Source organism: Carex rostrata, chromosome 21 (genome assembly GCF_964058835.1).
Source record: "Carex rostrata chromosome 21, lpCarRost1.2, whole genome shotgun sequence".
NCBI classification, from domain to species: Eukaryota; Viridiplantae; Streptophyta; class Magnoliopsida; order Poales; family Cyperaceae; genus Carex; species Carex rostrata.
Genome location: NC_135938.1, coordinates 3,143,629 through 3,164,333, shown reverse-complemented (window position 1 = coordinate 3,164,333; position 20,705 = coordinate 3,143,629). Strand labels below are relative to the sequence as shown.

General features: G+C 34.2%; 2 protein-coding genes across 3 annotated transcripts; both read left to right on the top strand.

Annotated features, from left to right (window-relative positions):
* The first annotated feature begins 4,250 nt into the window (after positions 1-4,250).
* Positions 4,251-9,150, top strand: LOC144573332 (receptor-like cytoplasmic kinase 176). Its single transcript, XM_078323085.1, has 6 exons — positions 4,251-4,854; positions 5,895-6,220; positions 6,773-6,908; positions 7,125-7,267; positions 7,354-7,477; positions 8,619-9,150. Exons 1-6 carry the CDS (start codon positions 4,797-4,799, stop codon positions 9,026-9,028), a joined length of 1,197 nt encoding a protein of 398 aa, XP_078179211.1. The 5' UTR covers positions 4,251-4,796; the 3' UTR covers positions 9,029-9,150.
* Positions 9,151-10,658: 1,508 nt separating this feature from the next.
* LOC144573330 (Transducin/WD40 repeat-like superfamily protein) lies at positions 10,659-15,206 on the top strand. Of its 2 annotated transcripts, none has more exons than XM_078323081.1 (9): positions 10,659-10,804; positions 10,958-11,014; positions 11,571-11,642; positions 11,745-11,834; positions 12,622-12,757; positions 12,842-12,960; positions 13,056-13,123; positions 13,593-13,641; positions 13,966-15,206. In XM_078323081.1, exons 2-9 carry the CDS (start codon positions 10,958-10,960, stop codon positions 14,998-15,000), a joined length of 1,626 nt encoding a protein of 541 aa, XP_078179207.1. In that variant the 5' UTR covers positions 10,659-10,804; the 3' UTR covers positions 15,001-15,206. The 2 variants fall into 2 exon arrangements, with proteins under 2 accessions (XP_078179207.1, XP_078179208.1); XM_078323082.1 differs by having other exon boundaries at positions 10,670-10,793.
* The last annotated feature ends 5,499 nt before the right edge of the window (positions 15,207-20,705 follow it).

Here is a 20,705-nt window from a genome sequence, read left to right as displayed (position 1 = left end):
ATATTTAGGTATCTGCTTGTGTAAGCATCAAAAGTAGATAAATGGCTCATTTTTCCTCGAAAACTGACCAATTAGAAGATTGACATTTTTATGAAGCATGCATAGTGATATTCTTATTTTTAATGAAGGGTAAGATTGATACTTCATAAATTTAAAATGAGTTCTAATAGAAAAGACAGTAAAATGAGTAAATTTTTTTATTTTGCAAGGGTGAATATCATGAATTTTAAAGGAGGAAGTACGTAATTTCAATTTTTTTAGGGGTAAACATGAAACTCCCCCTTGTATTAGGAAAATCCACTTTATGGCAGTTCTTAACCTTACAACATACTTCATAAATTTAAAATGAGTTATAATAGAAAAGACAATAAAATGAGTAAATTTTTTAATTTTGCAAGGTTCTTAACCTTGAATATGCTATTTGCATTCGAAGAAATGAAAGTATTAATATTATCATGATTTTGTAATAAGATTTTGTATCAAGTATGTAATAATGTTTTGCATCAAGTATCCGAATATTTTATTCATGATTTAAAAACATGATGAAATTTTATTATTGAGTACGTCTCAAAAAAATTACTCAGATGACAACTTTATCCGACATTTTTATTTTTACCCCATTAAAAAATTATTTTAATAATAATAACCAAAGTTTAGCAAAAGTTTTAAAAATACCTCACTCGTGGAAATTTTCCACGGGCTCGAATTGAAATTCCCATTTTTTTTTTTTTTTTTTTTTATAAAACAGAATTTTTTTTGTATTGAAATATTAGAAATGTTGGATATATTTCTTTGAAAATAGATGGAATACAATATAATTTGATTTATTAGAAAGACTGTAACAAATAACCCGGATCAATATTTTTCAGGTCGGATTTTTCGCGGTCGTAAGAAAAATTAATATATTTCTGTATGTGTTATTGGAAAAAAATAAAAATGCTTAGATTCCGAGTTATTGATCCCGGTTCAAAAGTCACTTCTATGTAATCTAGAAAATATTGTGATCCTTCTAGGACATTTAATTTATAAAAAGTTGTATCTATTTTGAGAATTCTTTTTGAATAATAATTATTAAATAACTTAAAGTTTTTGTTTTTTTTCAAAAATAGATATAACTTTCCATAAATTAAATGTCCTAAAAGGATCACAATATTTTCTAGATTACATAGAAGTGACTTTTGAACCGGGATCAATAACTCGGAATCTAAGCATTTTTATTTTTTTCCAATAACACATACAGAAATATATTAATTTTTCTTACGGCCGCGAAAAATCCGACCTGAAAAATATTGATCCGGGTTATTTGTTACAGTCTTTCTAATAAATCAAATTATATTGTATTCCATCTATTTTCAAAGAAATATATCTAACATTTCTAATATTTCAATACAAAAAAAAAATTCTGTTTTATAAAAAAAAAAAAAAAAAAAATGGGAATTTCAATTCCAGCCCGTGGAAAATTTCCACGAGTTGGGTATTTTTAAAACTTTTGCTAAACTCTGGTTATTATTATTAAAATAATTTTTTAATAGGGTAAAAATAAAAATGTCGGCAACTTTATCAAAGGTCTTACATCATTACATTTATTTTATGAAAGATGACTAAATTATGCTTCATGCTAAAAAAAATTCACTAAACTTTAATTGGGATTTTTTTAGAAACCATTAATAAAAAAATAGATTTTACCAAAGTTGACTTGATTGTTTTGTTTTTTACAAAAAACATAAGAACTGAGATGTCATTTCAGTCCCAGCTGTTTACACATATTTCGAGAAAAAAATACGTTGAAAATTTGTGAAAATACCTCGGACCGAATTGTTATTTCGCTCCCCAAAAAAAAAATTCGAACAGAAATGACATTTCAGGTCTCGTGATTTTTGTAAAAAAATAAAATAATCATGTTGGTTCATATTTTTTTTTAATTATGGCTTATAAAAAAATTCATTTAATTGGTCCTTACCAGGTTGATTGATGTAATAATTAATTAAGCAAAAGAGCAATCAATCTCAGACAAACTAGACGTCCATTTTAGAAAGAAAATCTGTCATTGTTAGCATTCCTGTTCCTATTAGTTTTGAAAATCTGATTGATTTAATTGGAAAAATGAAGACTAAATTATCCAATACAAATAATTAATTTGAAAATAAACAATTAGGAATCATTCATATATAATAGGCATTGTAAATTGTAATAGCATAATATAAAAATGTTTTTCAAACTCTAATTAGAAGGTTTGAAATAATGCCAGAATATACCAATTAACATATTAGAGGTGCGTAAATAACGATTATAAATTATTTTTAAAAAAAATAAGTTCATAGATATATCATTGGTATATAATACAGCGCTAGTTAAATTTTATGTAATTTGAGTATTATTTATTGTATCAACTATTGTTAATTTAGAATAGTTCAAAAGTAAAATAGAATTCCAATGAACGAAAAAACTTTTTTTAAATTTCATCATTTTTTATAAACATCATGTATGCACTACATAAATTATGTCTATATTTTATAATTTTAAATTTAAACCTTACTTTGAATAATAATAAAAAGTAAATAATAAATAATTATTAAACAATATTCTCTCTTTGTTTCGGAATATTACTATTTTTTAATTCTTCAAACGAGTTGCCTTTTTAACCGAAATTTTTATCCACAGGAATGCGAAAAAAATAGAAAATATTGTATAAAAATTCAAAAATAAGAAGGCAGCTACGACTCATGGCGTTCCGCGAACCAGGAAAATAAATATTCATGGGACGCCATGGCCCACCTCAAGAAACCCATGAGGTAATTTTCTCAAAAATAAAATAGTCATTTCTTTGGTTGAGATGAGCCATGGCGGGTCATTTTTTTTTATCGGTTTGGATGGGCCATGGTGTTCCACTTTGTTTTTTTTTTTTTTCTGGATAGAGACTTCATGATTTCTTCCTACCTTTCTATTTTTGAAATTCTTATACAACATTTTCTATTTTTTATTTCTCTAAGAATAAAAATTTCGGCCTTTTTAATATCTACAGAGTCTAGCGATCAGAAATATATTTAGAGTGTGCTCTAGAACCTGTCGCGTAGAGGAAGGGGACAGGAGACGAAGGAAGGGTAACACGGCTCGTGTTACTCCGTCTACACCCCGAATCGGGGGGTTCGAATTTCGGAAGCTTTCAACGTAGAGTTACTCCTGCAACAGTAGAGTTTCCCCTTCCTCTTCTCTCTGATTTCTTCGTTCTGGAGTGAGTAACCGTGGCGGGCAGCTCCGGTCTGCCTTCGTGTCCCCTTTCTTCCTTTTAATGAGAGGTTTATCCTCCGGTGTAGAGCACCCTCTTAGTCATTTTCCAAAAAAGAAAAGAAAATATATTTAGCCGTGTCCTAAACTCCTAATAAATCCTTGAGCACCTAGAAAGTTTACTTCTTTTTTTTTTGACCTGGACATTTTTGTAGACTCTATATAATATATAGATAGGCTTCTAGCAAGCGATCCAAGGTCCGTTTTGGCTAGCTACATGTTAATGTCCCACCACCTACCTAATAATCCCCATATACCGTCAAATTATCATCCGACGGTCAGGATACAAAGCGTCCAATTGGACGCCACGCCTGACGCCACCCAAAATAGAGAAACAAGAGGTGGATTTCAACCAAGTACCGACTAATGACAAAATGAAAGAGAAAATTAAAATATTTGCTGTGGGGGTATGCTTAATTTCTCCAATTTCAACTCTCCACAAAAGCCAATAGCCAGCATGAGAAGTTATTTTGTCACCGGAAAAAAAGAGAGAGAAAAATTAAGCTATTGACGTATTAAAATGGATTATATAGAGACTTTATTTGACTTTGTGATGTGTGGTACGGAAATGAAATTTGTATTTTAGTAGATTATTATATCTTTAATATTTTAAAAAAATGTATAATACCATATAATTGAGTTGAGACTGCTTCAACAAATGTAATTTTACTTTAATTTTAAAAGATACAAAATTTAACATATCAAACTTTCAAACTAAAAATACCTATGTTGTGTTTAATAAGTCATTAATAGCTAATGTGTTTTACAGATAAATATTTTATAAGTTTATTATATAATTAATTTATTGAGTTACTTAAATCAAAGTTTGAAGTTAACTCTATTCTTGCTTCTTGTTTCATCTAAACGTAATAATAGTATAATAATATGTTCTCAAATTACAAATTTGGGTTTTGGCCGGTGTGAAAACGATTTTTAAAAGTAAATAGTGTTTGGTGATATGAGCATGTATGTCGTGGAGATCGTTATCAACACCCCAAGTTCTAACTTTTTCTCTCCGTTTTTTTCCTCACTGTCGTCTCATTGGGGACCACTTCCCGCCATTAATGCTTTCGCATCCTCCCCCTTTTTCTCTCCTCGAAAGTTTCTTCTTACTATTCCGGGGCTAGAGAGAGAGAGAGAGAGAGAGAGAGAGAGCAAACAGGTCAACCCTGAAGGTGTAAAAAGGTGCTCCTACAAGTGGAGAAGATCGAGAGAGGCGAGAGAGAGAGAGAGGTTGGAGCTTATAACCGTCTCTACTCTCTACTCTCTCCTGCGGTCCTGCCTCCTTGAGGGAGAAAAGTAGATTGATTAAATTAGATTTGGTGGACCAATTTAGGAGGTGGAAAGCAGGGATCTTTTAGTAGTGCAACATCGATTCGGTATAGTCTAGGCTACTTTAACACTTTATCAAGCTTTCTGAGGTTCTTCTTCAAAAGGAGAAGTGAAAAGTAGCCAGAAAAAATAAGAGTCCCAAATTTGGCTTCTTTCTCTCTCTCGTTTCAGGATTGGCGATGGGAAATTGCTGGGGTTCTAAGGTTAGCTCGGAGATTCCTCCTCGTAGTTCTTCAGGTTTGTTGTTTAAATTGATCATTCCACGAATTTTTGGTTCTTCTCCTTTTTCAATTTGTTGATGGTGAAGCTTTCCTGGTGGTGATCTTAGGAGACACGGAGACAGCCTTAAGCCCTAACACTAGAATTTCAGAAATTTTTTTATCTAAAGTTTTGCTTCAATTTTCTTTAGCAATCGAAGATATGTCTTTAGCCCACCAATTCCTTTGTATGGTGGTTGATTTTAGGAGAAAGACTTGAGTTTTGCACTAGAATTTGAGCAATTTTGAACCGAAATTCGTTATTATTTGTTCTTGAAGATTTGCTTCTATATCTATTGGCGATCATATTTATTTCTCTAGTTGTCAAAAAAAGTTATGGAAAGAGAAGTTGTTCATTGGTTTATTTTGGATGTAAGCTAAAATTGATCGGATAAGATGTTCCATTCTTTGATGATATCAAATTTTTGGTTTACTTAATTTGGACTGTACCAAACTTAAACTGGTAGGTAGGATTTCTTTGCCTGTTTGGTTGGTTTGAAATTATGAACTTTCTTCCATGTTTGGTTACTTTTGTCTGGCTGCGTTTGTAGCTTTTTTTAAAAAAACAGTTGGTGGATTTGTATTTCAGTCACTTTTACCCTTTTCCACCAAATTACTTTTACATATTAGGACAAGTGCAACTGGTTAACTGATATATGAATCTATATCTGTTTTATTTATTAATATCTGAAACATTTAAATATTCAGCAGCTGAAAGCCTGAAACTCCAAGTTGACTTAATTTTTGGATAGAAAGAGAAAAACACTGTTCAATTGACCTCTGTTTGCATACACAAATCCTGAAATTATAAACTTTTTCCAATTGTGCTTCTTATAAACTGCCTCAAAATTGTTATCTCCATGAATTTGTCCTTTTCTTTTTGGTGCAATTTCTTTCCACCTATTTCAGATTTTGTCTATGAGATGACATTTTCGTCAAACTGTAACTGTTCGATTATCTCCTTATAATAGAAAATGCAGACCAATTGATTCATTTTATATATTTATTTATTATTTTAAGGTGGAAACTCGAAGTCCACAAGCAGAAATGGGGGTGGACTAAGCGGGTCAAGCAGCCGGGTATCGGCTGCATCCATACCCGCAACCCCCCGAAGCGAAGGAGAGATCTTGCAATCTGCAAATGTGAAGAGTTTCACATTTAATGAGCTGAAGATTGCAACCAGAAACTTCAGACCTGACAGTATGCTAGGGGAAGGCGGGTTTGGGTCGGTTTTCAAAGGATGGATTGATGAGCACACATTTGCACCCGCTAGACCTGGGACTGGTATTGTGATTGCTGTTAAGAAGCTCAACCAGGAGGGCTATCAGGGGCACAGAGAGTGGCTGGTTGGTATTTGTTTTGAAATTTGTGATACAGTCTAAGTAGTTGTTTATTTCTGAAAGGATCCATTTTGTTATGGGGTGCAACATAGTCCGGCTTTCACCATTTTGAACTTTAGCACTAGTATGTTTCCATGAAAAATATCATTCGTAATCCTAGTAGATATGAAACATTACAAGAACCTAAATTAGCCCTTGTTCTCAAGTTCAACCGCACTCCTATTAAAAAAACAAATAGGGACTTTTTTTCTTAAAGTCCAATAATCCTTGTTCAGGGTTTTCTGAAAATGTTACCTTCTCTCACATTCATTTAAAGGTATATAATGGGTGTGCAACAATGTTTTGCTCTCTAGGTGTATATGCAATACTGTGCTCCTATGTTTTATGTGGGTTTGCATGTAATTTTGAGTTTTTTTGTGGCTATAGAAACAGGCAATTATGATTAAACAGAAGATAAATTCATGTTTTCCGCAAGTAATATTGCCTATGAACTCACAATTTTCTCCAAAATCCCTCATCTTGACATCATCTGTTATCATTTGTATTTTTGAATTGTAGGCAGAGGTGAATTATCTGGGTCAGCTGTCCCATCCAAACCTGGTAAAGCTAATAGGTTATTGCTTGGAAGATGAACAACGCCTCCTTGTCTATGAGTTTATGACCCGTGGAAGCTTGGAGAATCACCTCTTTAGAAGTATGTTGTTTTGTTTTATTTTATTTTAGTTAAACTTGTACATTTGCTTATTTATATTATTTATTTCAATTGTTTTTATTTAGCTCAATTACATTGCACATACTATTTTAAAATGGCAAATGTCCTATATACTATTGAAAAATATAAGAAACAACCTTTTATAAGAAATGTCCCACCAACTCCAAATTTTAATACTAGAACCGTTATGTTTGATAGGAAGCACCCACTTCCAGCCACTTTCTTGGAACCTACGAATGAAGGTTGCATTTGGAGCTGCAAAGGGGCTTGCTTTTCTTCACAGTGACAAGGCTAAAGTTATTTACCGTGATTTTAAGGCCTCTAATATCCTTCTTGACTCGGTAAGCACTTTACTAATTAATTTTTTGGCTTCCAAATTTGATTTAATTTGATTAATATTTTATATATATTTTTTAATTTGGTGCAGAGTTACAATGCAAAGTTATCTGATTTTGGATTGGCCAAGGATGGGCCCACTGGAGACAAAAGCCATGTTTCAACTAGAGTCATGGGTACCTATGGATATGCTGCTCCTGAATATCTTGCAACAGGTAATTGAAATATTCACTCAAAAAAAAAAAAGGTAATTGAAATATTAATACCTTTTAGATTTTGAATATCTAACAGGACCTAACCTTTAGATCTTAGCTGAGAGAATTTTCCAATTCAGTTGATTTTATAAAGCAATTTTAATATTGCAGTTTTTTAATATATTATCAAGTTGTTCTAGCTGGATCCTGTTTATATAACTACAACTTGTTTTGACTTTCACATTATAGTCTAGGATTCGGGAGGCCGGCTTATATTTTTTTATTCTAGGCACATGGATAATTGCGCAATTATTCAAATTTTTTAAACAAAAGATGGTTTGTAGTAACTAATAAGAATAGATTATCATGCGAGGTGGACAAAGCTGATCTGTTTTGTCTGTATTCTTTCTAACAACATGACATATTGTTTTTAATGAGAAATACATCATGTTGCCTCTGCAAAACCAAAAGTACTGTCACCTTGTAAATTGGATGAATTTTCATATGATCTGAGCCATTTGATATGAATTTGACGTATAGTCCTCTAATTCCGTTTCTTTTTGCAAAAGATGTTCCAATTAGCCTCAGTACATTTCTTATATGTATTGATACAAGGAGGAATTATTTGAAGAAAACAAGGAAACATTTGGCATGGATTTTTCATTCTAAAATAGTATTCCAATTATTTATGGGGCATATCTGATCTATTTTATTGTGCAGTTCATTCTAAGGCAAAGAAACTGCCATTTGTTTATCTAAAATTTGATACTAAATTATACTTTCTCAAGTCAATGTCAAAGAAAAGTTGTCTGTTTGCATCACAAAGCAGTTAGGCTATCATTATTGTCATTGATATATTTCTTTATTCTAAAGATCACTGTAGTATTATTTTTCTAATTTTAAAACATGACAACAGAATGGACAAATGTGACTTTAGTATAGTACTAGTAGAAAAAACACGCACACACACACACAGAGGTTACCGTTCTGATACATGTATTATAGGCCCCTTAAAAACAACTACAAAAAAATGACATGTTATAAGTTTATAACCTTATACTCGTACTAACAAGTATTGTTCTTGCATAGGCAATAATGTCATAGTTATTTTCTTTTTCTCGACTTCTATGACATATTATAGTAACAATTTTTTTTGTAATAGGCCACTTGACATCGAAGAGCGATGTATACAGCTTTGGCGTGGTGCTACTAGAAATGCTGTCAGGCCGGAGATCACTAGATAAAAATAGGCCGCCAGGGGAGCACAACCTGGTTGAGTGGGCCCGCCCATACCTCTCTAGTAAGAGAAAGATCTTTCGGGTGCTGGACCCACGCTTGGGCAGCCAGTACTCACTGACTGGGGCCCACAAGGCGGCCCAGCTGGCTCTCCAGTGCCTCTCGATGGATTCCAAGTGCCGACCAAACATGGAGCAGGTCGTGGCTGCCTTAGAACAGTTGCAGGATTTGAAAGACGTACCGAGGGCCGCACAGCCAGTCGCCACAGAGAGAACTGGAGAAAGGTCCTCGAGGAATGGCCATCACAGGCCTTCACACTCGCCTTTGAAGGGTTAATGTGAGAAAATAGTTATAGAGCGAGAAAGAGGAAGCATTGTGTATGTTAGCCCTCCTGTTTGTATAGAATTCTAAAAATGTTGCTGCGTTCTGTTTGTTTTTAATTGTAGTTCTAGTTGGAACCCCATGCAGTGTCACTTCTCTTTTGGGTATTTGTCAAGTTTAACCAACTACACCATTGAATTTAGGAAAAGAGAGCAGCATTCAAGTGCGTTTGTTGACGAACAGACTATTCTACGACCGCGAATTTGTCAATAGATACTTCTAGATTTGCGAACGACAAACAAATTTACTAGATGCAGACAAAAATTCAATGCGAATCTTCTCTTCTTTGATGATGGAAGATAGAGTGGTCAAGCTACATCTAGCATTCGAATCTAGTTGCAGCTCTGTCAATTGGGCTCGCCACCTCTTCGTTCTATTATGGATTGTGTTGCACGGATAGTATTTATCTTTTTTTTGTTAATTTCTGTAAATTAAATATTACTTTCTTATTTTTCTGTTTTGAGTCATGATGATGACATATCTCTTTCTCTCTTCTCTCTTCTCTCTCATTTCCCTGCCTCTTCTTGGATTCTCTTCCTCTCTTTTCTTCTTCTCTTCTTCCCTTCGTTTTTTGTGTTTTCTTTTAAATAACTCAAGCACAAACCTCATCTGAACATAAAGGCTCATCTGGAGACTCCTCTCTAGCTTTGATTACAACAGCACTGTTTTGTATTAACGACAAGCAATTATGCAGGCTCATAATCTACCAATCCGAGCATGAGCATAGAAAATTATGTAGGCTCATTGTCTACTAATTTGAACACAGTAATCTTTGGTTCTTTTTTTTTTTTTTTTCTTTCTGATTTTTCTTGTCTGCTTTTGTAAGGGGATTTCAGTTGTAATAGTGTAAGTACTAGTACAAATACTGTATGTATTAGTACAAAATAATGTGTAATTAATTTTGTCATGATTAATGAAATATTGTCTACGGACTTTTGCCCAAAAAAAAAAAGAAAGAAAGAAACAACCGCATTTGTTCAGGAAAGATAAACACAACTTGAAAAAAAGATACATATGTTTAGAATGAAATCCGCCGCTTCCTGTTTTTTCTCATCCAACCATTGATTTCGATTGAGATTTGTGCATAAAAAAATATGAACGGATGAAGAACAATAGGTTCAAGCTTTTCAGAAAAAAAAAAAAAAAAAAAGCGGCAAATTCTCTTCCATGAGTTCCATTACATATCAAAGAAAGTCTCGTAATTGCAAAAGCAGTATCAATGTATGATGATTCCAATCAAGGCGGAGTCGCGTTCATTCACAGGAGGTAGCCAGGTAGGTTGTTTATCTCTGCATCATGGATCCCATGTAAATATGAGCTGTTGCCTACTTCTCAAAAGCCCAATTCTCAGGCTCTCAGCCCACAGCCTTCTCCGTTTATTTTTCTCTTCAGCATCTCAGCCTACATCTCCGCCAAACCCGCTCTGCTACTCTTAATTCCTAAACCCGACAAGTCCGTTACGCTAAACAGGAGGCGATTCTGCGCTGCTACGCGCCTACGCGGCTACGCCCAACCCACCCACTATTGGGTTGGTAAACCCGTTTGTGTAAAACCCGTTTTCCTTCCGTGCCTTCTCTTTTGCACACTTCCGCATAAACCCTTCCTGCTTCCTGGTCCAGGACTAGGGTTCTTCTCAAATCCAGCTCGACACAGCTCTCCGGCGGCTGCGAATCGGCACCGGTCCACGGCGGTTACCTTCTCTCTCTTCCTCAAGAAAGGTGTTCGCTTGCGGTCTTTCCTTCTCTCTCTCTCTCACACGCGCGCGCGCGCGCACTCATACACACAAATGACAATTTCAGAGGAGTTTGTTTGTGATATGAAATAGCAAATAGTTGCTGAACTATGATCATGCATGGCACTAATTTTATCTGTTGTTTATTTCAGATGGAGAGCAAAGAGGAAAGTAATGAGCCTCACGCTCTTAACCCTGCTCCTAATAAGGTAAACAATGACACTCTCGCTGTCTTGCATAGTTCATATAAGTGTCAAACTAAAGCAAGATAGAGAACATTGGAAAACAACGCTTGTAGGGAGTCCTGTTGAAAGTTGAAACCAAGAGATATAGACCTACCTGAGGATACTCTTAACATAGCCTTGAGCAATCTGTACACTTGTTGAAGTTCCTCTAGCTTCTCTACCTAGTGATTTTTCTTCTCGTCCCTTCAAATTTAGGTCTAACAGCTTCAAAATTTGCTTTGCCTTTCTAAAAATGTTTATGTTCCTGTACCACACTTTGCTTCAAAGTACCAGTTACGTGCCAGCATGAGCGGTTTTCATTTCTGTAAAATTTTCGCTGTGCTTAATTTTTTTCCCTGAAGTATCAGGGTTTAATTTAACAATTACACATCAAACTCTGGTCAATGAATTCTTTAAGTCGCCTCCTGAATAGGTAGGTATTGTTCCTGTCAACTGTGATACATGTATGTGCTGAACAAAACTGCAACTTTTCTTGAATTTATAATATCTAATTGTAATCTGCTATTACCTTGTTAAAAAGGAGGAGGATATATTAGACAAACTGGAAAAGAAGGCCAAAAAATATTTGCGTGGCAATAAAACAAACTTGGAGGTTTGCTTTCTTATTTTCCTTTTCTTCAAAAAATCTGCCGTATTGCCACTGAAGTTCACATGATGTAATGTTTGTTGAATTTTCCTTATTAATTATTTTCAGGGTTTGAGGGATAAAAAGTTAAAAGGCCAGCTTGAAGTGAGAGAGAAGATTTTTGGTCATACTGCCAAAGTAGCCGCTAGGGCTGAAGAGGTGATTATCGCTTGTCATATCTTTCTATGTAAATTTGGGTACCGCACTGCTTTCGTTATTTGAAATCAGCACTGACCATTTTTGGGCTTTACTGGTTCCATCTGCCTGCTTAATTTTAGTTTGAATTTGGTTTAGTGGGTAGATGGCTTACTAGAGTTAGGGGCAGGATTGTCCATTTTTGATGTACTACCAGTTGACCACACTTAGTTGTTTCATTGTAATTTGCCATATTTGAAACGATGCCATGAACTTAGGGTTTGGGTTTAAAATATGTATTCTGATTCCTTGTCCAGGCCTTTGAATTGTGTTTAATTTTCATCACACATGCTGCTTAATTATATTATTTAAAGAGTGAGGCTCTGATAATATGCATATTACGGATCAACCCGTGCTATGGATCCATATCTCTATTTTCAAAGTTCAAACAGTCGATCTAAACCGTTAAACATGATCTCCATATGAAAATATACTTTGAGACCAAATTTTACATTTTTTAGAATTTTCGTACTACTTTTTTTTAAATAGGTAGAAAATCACTGCTTTCTGATGGTCCAGAATTTTCAGATATAGACATATAGTGATTTTCTACCTATCTAAAAAAATTCTAGAAATGTAAAATTTGGTCTGTCAAGAACATTTTCATATGGAGATCATGTTTAACGGTTCGGATTGACTGCTTGAACTTTGAAATTAGAGATATGGATTCATGGTACGGGTCAATCCGTAATATGCATATTACCATACCCTCGGTCTTATTTCAATCTTAATTTTTTTTCTTTATCTATAGTGGCTTAAACCTAGTGAAGGAGGACTATTAGAGCCCGAAGATCCTTTAGAGAAAACATATTCTATAAGGCAACAATCGATTTTACCTGAGGTGGATGTACTGAGCTCCTCAAAAGCATTTGACATGAAGTTACCAGGTCCAAATGAACTAGGAAATCTGGCTTGTATTTTTTACTTTGTATTATGTTCCTCTCTTTTTCTGATTATTTTGATGTGTGCAGATTTGGGCCCTTATACAATAAGGTACTTATCAAATGGAAGGTATATGCTTTTAGGAGGTCAGAAAGGTCATGTTGCGATGATGGATGTGCTCAACTTGGAGAGTGTTAAGGAATTTCAGGTGCGTATGACTTATTGGAGCTATTGCTTGTGAGTTCTGCCCCAGCATGCTCATACTAATAGATATTTTTTCTTTTCTGAAAACCTCCTTTCCAGGTTAGAGAAAGAGTGAGAGATGTGGTGTTCTTACAGAATGACCAACTTTATGCTGTTGCTCAAAAAAAGTATGGAAAGTTTCATTTTCAACCCTTGTTTGTCCTTTGAGGTTCGATAACTATCGCATAGGCTTTTTTTTGCCCAGGGCTCAATTGCCAGTGGTGTTGTGCCTCATTACCCCCTCTTCTAGTCGTTCGATATGTGATATTTTGAAGTGTTATATACTTAGATGGAATAAATAAACTATTAACCTCCTACCTTGTAAATTTATTTTTATTCTCATCTTGGAAAAGTTCCTATCATCAAATTTGAATACTATATAAAATATTCGTTTGATGATTTGTTAAGTTAGAGTAATTAAATGTCGACCGAACTAGGTCGAAGTGTTAACCTAGACAATTGAATTGTCGATCCTGAAGAAATAAAGTAGAACAGTGTTGACTGCAAATTTAGACTAAGTTTCTGTACAAGCCAAATAATTGTTCGTTCTCTTTTCACTATCTAATTTAGTGTTCATAAATTGACATTCTCATCCAGGTACACATATATCTACAACCGACATGGTACTGAGATCCACTGTCTAAAGGTATCCCCATTTATGTTATTCTAATACTGCCAAATAGCATAATATTTTAGCGACAATTTCACATTACTCCTGCAAACGTAGGAAATATCAGATGCATCATTTTTTTTATCTATGCTCCTCTCATTTCTTCTCTGTGGTCCCTTTAGCAAGAGGTGAGCTTTGTTTTTATTTTGGAAGGACTTGGAGAGGGGCACAACTGGCATCACTTGTAGTTTACAATGTTAGCAGGAGCAATGATGTTTTTCAGGGGTATAAATCATTTTTTGAGGTTTTGTACCAGCATAAGAGAAAGTCCTGTTTTCTTATTAATTATTTCTGTTACAGGAAAATAGACAACCACTCAAACTTGAGTTCCTGGGAAAGCACTTTCTGCTTGTAGGCACCAACAATTTCTCACAATTGCATTACCAAGATATAAGCACTGGCCAAGTGGTGGCAAATTACCGTACTGGTCTGGGCCCCACCTCTGTAATGTGCACCAACCCCTACAATTCTGTAATTTCTCTCGGTCATTCTGGTGGAAAGCTGACCATGTGGAAACCAACCTCAGGGAAACCGTTAATTACCATGCTGTGCCATCAAGGGCCTATTACGGGTCTTGCATACCACCCTAGTGGTAATTTAGTTGCCACTGCTGGTTTGGACAAAAAGATCAAGATTTGGGACCTCAGAAAATTTGAAGCAATACACTCCATCCAGGGACATGCACAAACCCTGGATTTTAGTCAAAAGGGGCTTCTCGCTCTTGCTAATGGGTCCAGAGTCCAAGTTTGGAGAGATAAAGGCGGTCATGATTTTGGGCTTTACATGACCCATGGTATTGCCAAAGGATATCAGATTGGTACAGCGAAATTTCGGCCATATGAGGATGTGCTTGGTTTAGGTCATTCAATGGGATTTTCATCTATTCTCATACCTGGTTCAGGTGAACCGAATTTCGACTCTTGGGTTGCTAACCCTTACGAAACAAGTAAACAGAGGAGTAAGAAAGAGGTACATGCTTTGTTGGATAAGTTACCACCTGAATCTATAATGCTTGATCCTGGTAGCATTGGTATGGTTAGAGAGCGTCAAAGAAAGGAGAAACCGACAAAGAAGGATATAGAACAACAGCTAGAGACGGTCGTGCAAGAGGCGAAAAGTAATGTTGTAATTAAGAAGAAAACAAAGGGGAGAAATAAGCCGAGTAAGATAGCGAAGAGAAAGGAAGAGGAAGTTTTTAAAGCGAAAAGGCCCTTTCTTGAGAAACAGGGAGACCTTGAGGGTGCCCCGCGGGAGAAGAAGAGAAAAGTGCTTTTGGAAGTGGCTGAGGATTTGCCTAAGTCACTGCAGCGATTTGTTAAGAAAAAATCAGTGTAATTTTTTTTTCAGATTGGGTACATTGTTGTTGTATTTTTTTCTTCTGATAACTATTGTTTTTGTTTAGTAGTATGTATGCTATCTCAAAGCACTCTTGGAGTGCTGGTCAATTTTGTAGTATCGTTTCTTCCGGACTAGCAAAGTAACGAGGTCTTATTGCTTAGACATTTTTTAATTTTATATGATATTATATTATTCATCTTGCACTCGAGCTTGGTTGGAGTTGATGACTGAAGTACACGGTTTGTATTTGAATCAACTTTTTTTTTTTTTTTGATTCGAAACCCGTAGGCATATTCATTCAAAACATTGAAGTTTACTGGAAGTTATCAGGTTACATTGTAATTCAAAAGAAAGCACTCATTTATCATTTAAACTCCTATACATTCATATCTATTAACTCCTTGAATCATCTAAACTATACTAACTAGAGGGAATTTATATCCCTCGTTGGTTTTCTTCTTCAATCTTGCCCAGTTTGCTAATGAGTGGGCTTGCTTGTTTTCATCCCGAGGAGTGTATTCAAAATTGTATCCCGGTTTCGTTAGTGAGATAGCCACGATGTTCACCAGTATGTGATATGCTTGCCAGTCAACTGATTGAATTGTCTGTAACATCTTCCCTGCTTCTCGTGTTTTAATAAGGAGTTGCTTACATAGCCCTGAGTAGTGCTAGTGATTCTGTTTGGAAAGCAGATGATGGGTTTGGCAAAAATTCCATTTGATACCATTTGAGCTCGGCTTCTGAGAAGATGTGGGCAGCTCCACCTTGTTCTGTGTTTGCAAAGGATCCATCAATCCAGCATTGGTTATTGCTTGAGTCATTAAGTTGTTGAGGCCTGTTTTGTGTGTCTACAGAGGTTCCTGTGTTATTTGTTTTTGGGCCATCCTTTAATAGATGCAGTTGAATCAAATTGAATGTTTCCTTTAGCGTCTTTTCTGGTTCGCATTGTTTGTTGTAAAAAATAAAGGAGCATCTCGCTTTCCAGATATTCCAGCTGTTCTAAATCAAGTTGGAATCAACTTTTTGTAGAAGCTTATTTTTCAATAGTTCAATTTTCTACACGAGGAACATGAACCAAGTGGCTTGGTACACTTTATAGCGAACAACTTGTAGCCAACTTGTAGCCAAATTTTTGTGGGTCAGAATTGCACTTGGAGAAGTTTCTTATTAATATTATAATGAACGTCGATACCTAAGAAGTTTCTTAACGAGTCAGGTCTTATGAAGTAACTCAAATTTTGAGTTTAAATTCAGATTGTTCAATTTGAATTTGATCTAATTTTCGGATCTTATAGCAGCGACTACCACACACTAAGTGCCTGGCTCTAAGTTTCAAAAATCATTTTCAAAGGTTCTAAATATCCTAGCTCTAAATATATGTCCATATCATAGATATAAAAAGCCTATATATTGCTGAATTTTCCTTCGAGTTGGTCTCCGGACTCCGGTGCAATAATTTAAAATTCGATGCCTTAAACAAATTCGAAACTTCAATTTAAATTTAGATAGTCTAGATAAATATATACCGATCAAATACTAATATACCCAATCAAAATCTGAAATAAACGGCTCAAATATATCTAACACGGTCCAGTGAATTTCAATTACTGGAGAGGAGTTAAATCCTTCTCTATCACAATTCATGTCTTACATTTGGGACCTACTAAATAAGATCTTACGCATCTATCTTTTACACGAGAAATCAGCATAATTTAATACAATAATAAATACATTTTATTGCATTTTGTCTTAGCATCCTCAATCCTGGGATGTAAAATTCGTGGTGAGAAATGAGATTTCCACGATAAATGGTTTCTAGATCGAATCAATTGAAATCAAAGTTTTAAATAACATTTATCGCATGAAAATTATTTTTTATATTTCTACTAATTATCATAATTAGTTAAAGTCTTATATAGCAGATAAGTAACTCAAAATTGATTAAGGAATTATAATATTTATATTGAATCAGTACAAAGTCCAAATTATTATTCAAAATATCTCTAATAATATCATAAACTATCTATCTTTTTCCATTCAAAATAACTTAAGCATCATGACATAAACTATATATCATTTTCTATTAAAAAATCTAAGCATCGTGGCATAAACTATCTATCTTTTTCAATTTAAAAGCAAAATCAATCTTGACCTTGAAAAAAATGATCCTTAATTAAAAAAAGAATTCAGTTTGGACTTTTAAATAAAAGACTATGTAGCATAGCGTGTGCTATAGCGCGTAGCGCAAATAGCGGACCGCTATTACCGTTACAACGGTCGTAGTTGAAATAGTGGTGCAGTTTTATCTCATAGCTTAGCGTTTAAGGTCCAAAAACACTATAATGTCGTTATTGCGTCGCTACAACGCGCTATTTAGAGCACTGATTAAAATAAAATTTATAGATAAAAAAGAAACTTGCACTTTATTTTATTGGGTGACGTTCTATACATGGCATAATAGCCAATTGAGCATTTATTTAAATTAATTTGTCTCATAATCTTGATAGTGAAAGATCCAATTTTTTTTTAATATAAAGTGGACATTTTGTCTACTTCATAAAAAAAGAAACATTCAGTGTTTTAAATAGCAGTTAGTACCACAAAACTTACATAGAAAATCACACAAATTTGTTCTAGTTCTAATATACTCTACTCGGATACCACCATAAAGTTACCAAGCTATCATTATTATTTCTCTAAAAAAAACTATCATTATTATTAACAAATGTAAACTATTATGTGAAAAAGGAAAAAATTACATGTCCGCATATAATTGTGTTATAAAAGGTTGCACCTATGAAATTAGACACCGCATATTCGATGACAGATTTGAACTTTTCAAAAAATTTATCTGACTCGATCCGTTGAATAAAAGTTAAGATCTACCCTTTTCTTTTAATAAATGTATAACTAGACTAGACTAGTATTTTAAAAAAAATTAGTTACCATCTTAATAAATCAAAATTTCAACTTTATCATCAATTTCTAAAAACGCACTCTTAAGCTATATACAGAGTCAAGGAGCTCCACGTAGCCTTATGACGCAAGGAGAAAAGCTTTGCGTAGTCTAATGCTACTTGGAGCCTCTTGATTCTGCACAACATTAGACTCCGTGGAAGGCCTTTTTTGTTTTGAAAAATAGTTAATTCTTCTAAGACAGGATATAGAATGTCAAAAATACAATTAGATTTTTTTTTTCCAAATATTAGTACTTAATTTTAGGATGTTAGTTATGTCAAGTAAATTTCATGATGATTAACGGATTGTTTCGGTTTGAAATAAAAGAAACTGAATAACAAAACTTTAATTGAAGTTTTGAGGCACTATACGATTTTTTTTTCGCAATTCTGATTCTGTCGACTTCTTAGGGTTATGCCTGAACACCATGTCCAATGTCTGTTTGCGAGTTTTTTTAATTGAAGTCGTACGATCAAATTGAAATTTCCTGCCAATAGTCATGGCTGTAATAGCCAAGTGGCTTCATACAGCTTTGGAGTGCGTGGATCACTAGACTCGACTAGTAGCAAGGTAAATTACTAGTATATTGTAAAAGGATGGCGCGTCAAACATATTGCCTCTAACGGGACCTAGAGGGGGTTGAATATGGGATCTTTTGAAATATTAAACCTTATCGGTTAGATATTCAAATATAAAATGTTCTTGTGTGCAAGTATGTGTAGTTCTTGGTTGAATCAAGACCTTCTGAATTTAAAGTGCAATAAAATAAATTAATGTAAATAGATAGAGTTAGAGAAAGTGACACGGGAGTTGATAACAGAGTTCGATCAACTGAAGGACCTACGTCTCCAGGACAATGCAATCTAAACTTGGCGTGCCTTTCTTATTACCCAGTGAAGAAATGAATACAAATTGGAACCGGGGAGATCACACTCCAACGACCCAAAGAAGAGAAAGAAGCACACACGACTCAAACAGAGAAATGAGCATATATGGCTCAAGTAGGCGAGCAATAAAAGCTCTAAGTCCATGCACTCACTGACTATCACTCAAATCTCAACACTGATCAATTTAGGTGAAATGTATTTGAGGTTGCTAGAAAGATAATTCAAGTCTAAGAACAAACAACAACACGGACTAGGTTAAACCACTTAAAGGATTCAAAAGAGTTGTATTTTCTGTGAGGAAATTCTCTATCAAGTCATTTAGAAATGACTAAGCCCACTATTTATAATGGAGTTCAAAGGATAGCCAACGTCTCAATGTAGATATAAAAATCCATAGAATTTGGGATTAGCCTATTTTGTTTGTGCTTAGTTTCTTGTATTAACCTGCCTAGTTAATTTGAATTTTAAAATTGGTTTTTAGCCTTGCAATGGCTTAACTCAGACAGTCACAACCTCATATCTACTTTACCATATTTTTAGACATAAATTAAAATTGATAAAATAAATATGTTAAAGCATGATCTTCATAATCTTCATGATTCATCATCTAAACAATATCCGACCATTCCTTAGCTTGTGTGAATCATATATCCGATTATCATATATCAAATCAATCCTTATAGCTTGCGTAGATCATGTATCAAATTATCTTGTATAATTTGTCATGATATGTATCTTTGACTTTCTTTGATCTTTAGACATAACAATTAAACTTGGGGCGGAGCCAGACTTCCGAACTATAGGGGTCAAACACGTAATGGGGATTAATCATATAAAATTTTCATATTAAAAATGGAGGTCAATTTACAATACTTGTGGCATTCTACTCTAAATTATATTAAAAATCACGTGTAAATAAAAAAAATAAAAAAATGGGGGTCAATTGACCCCCATTAATATAAGCTCCCTTTGCCACGCTCCCTCTGCCACTGATTAAACATGCATACATCTCAAATAAAGAAACTGTAAAATTCAATGCTTATATGTTTTGCAAATGAGTCAAATAACGCAAAAGATTGCTTACAACAAAAACACACATGTCGGCATACACAACTAAAGATACAGCGGAACACGGGACAAACTATTAGGCCTATCGTGTTTTTGCAGATGTTGTGTTTGTTCTAGCAAAGTTCAACATATCTAAGGACACATCTAGCACGAACCTGGCTAAATGAATACTAAATTTATAATTTTTGCATGTAAATACATCATCCGTGAAGTAAATTGGTTTGAACAGTCTAAATTCGTCCTATAAAATCTAGTTGCTATATTTTGGAGCCGGTATTAGTGACATAGTAGTTGGACTCAAATTGTATTTTATTAATTTAACACTACTTATTATTTTATAAATGTGAGAGAGTCAAATAAAATTCTTCAATACCTTGTTAGATATATATTCTCAATTTACAAAGAAAAACTCAATACAATGCGTATCCTCTGCATTAACTTAAAAAGAATCTTTTAAGTTAATAAATTTTAATCGTCTGATTTTAAACGGAGTTAATTCAGTTCTTGTCTATAACATAGAACGTTCTTTAATATTAGTGTGGATCTATTCTGCACGAATCTTAAAACATATTGAATGATCGAGATGCATTAACTCAAAATTCCCTTTTTAGTTAATAAAAAGGATACGAATTCATACAATCCGCGCGGTTTCATAGGATAACGATCGATATTGACAAGGCTATACTTTATAATATATATATAACTGATGTAAAAATGAAATCAGCTCTGTCCCTATTTTTTCCCGGCTCTGGTTTCAGAATTCACATCCTCTGAGATATCTCATATTTT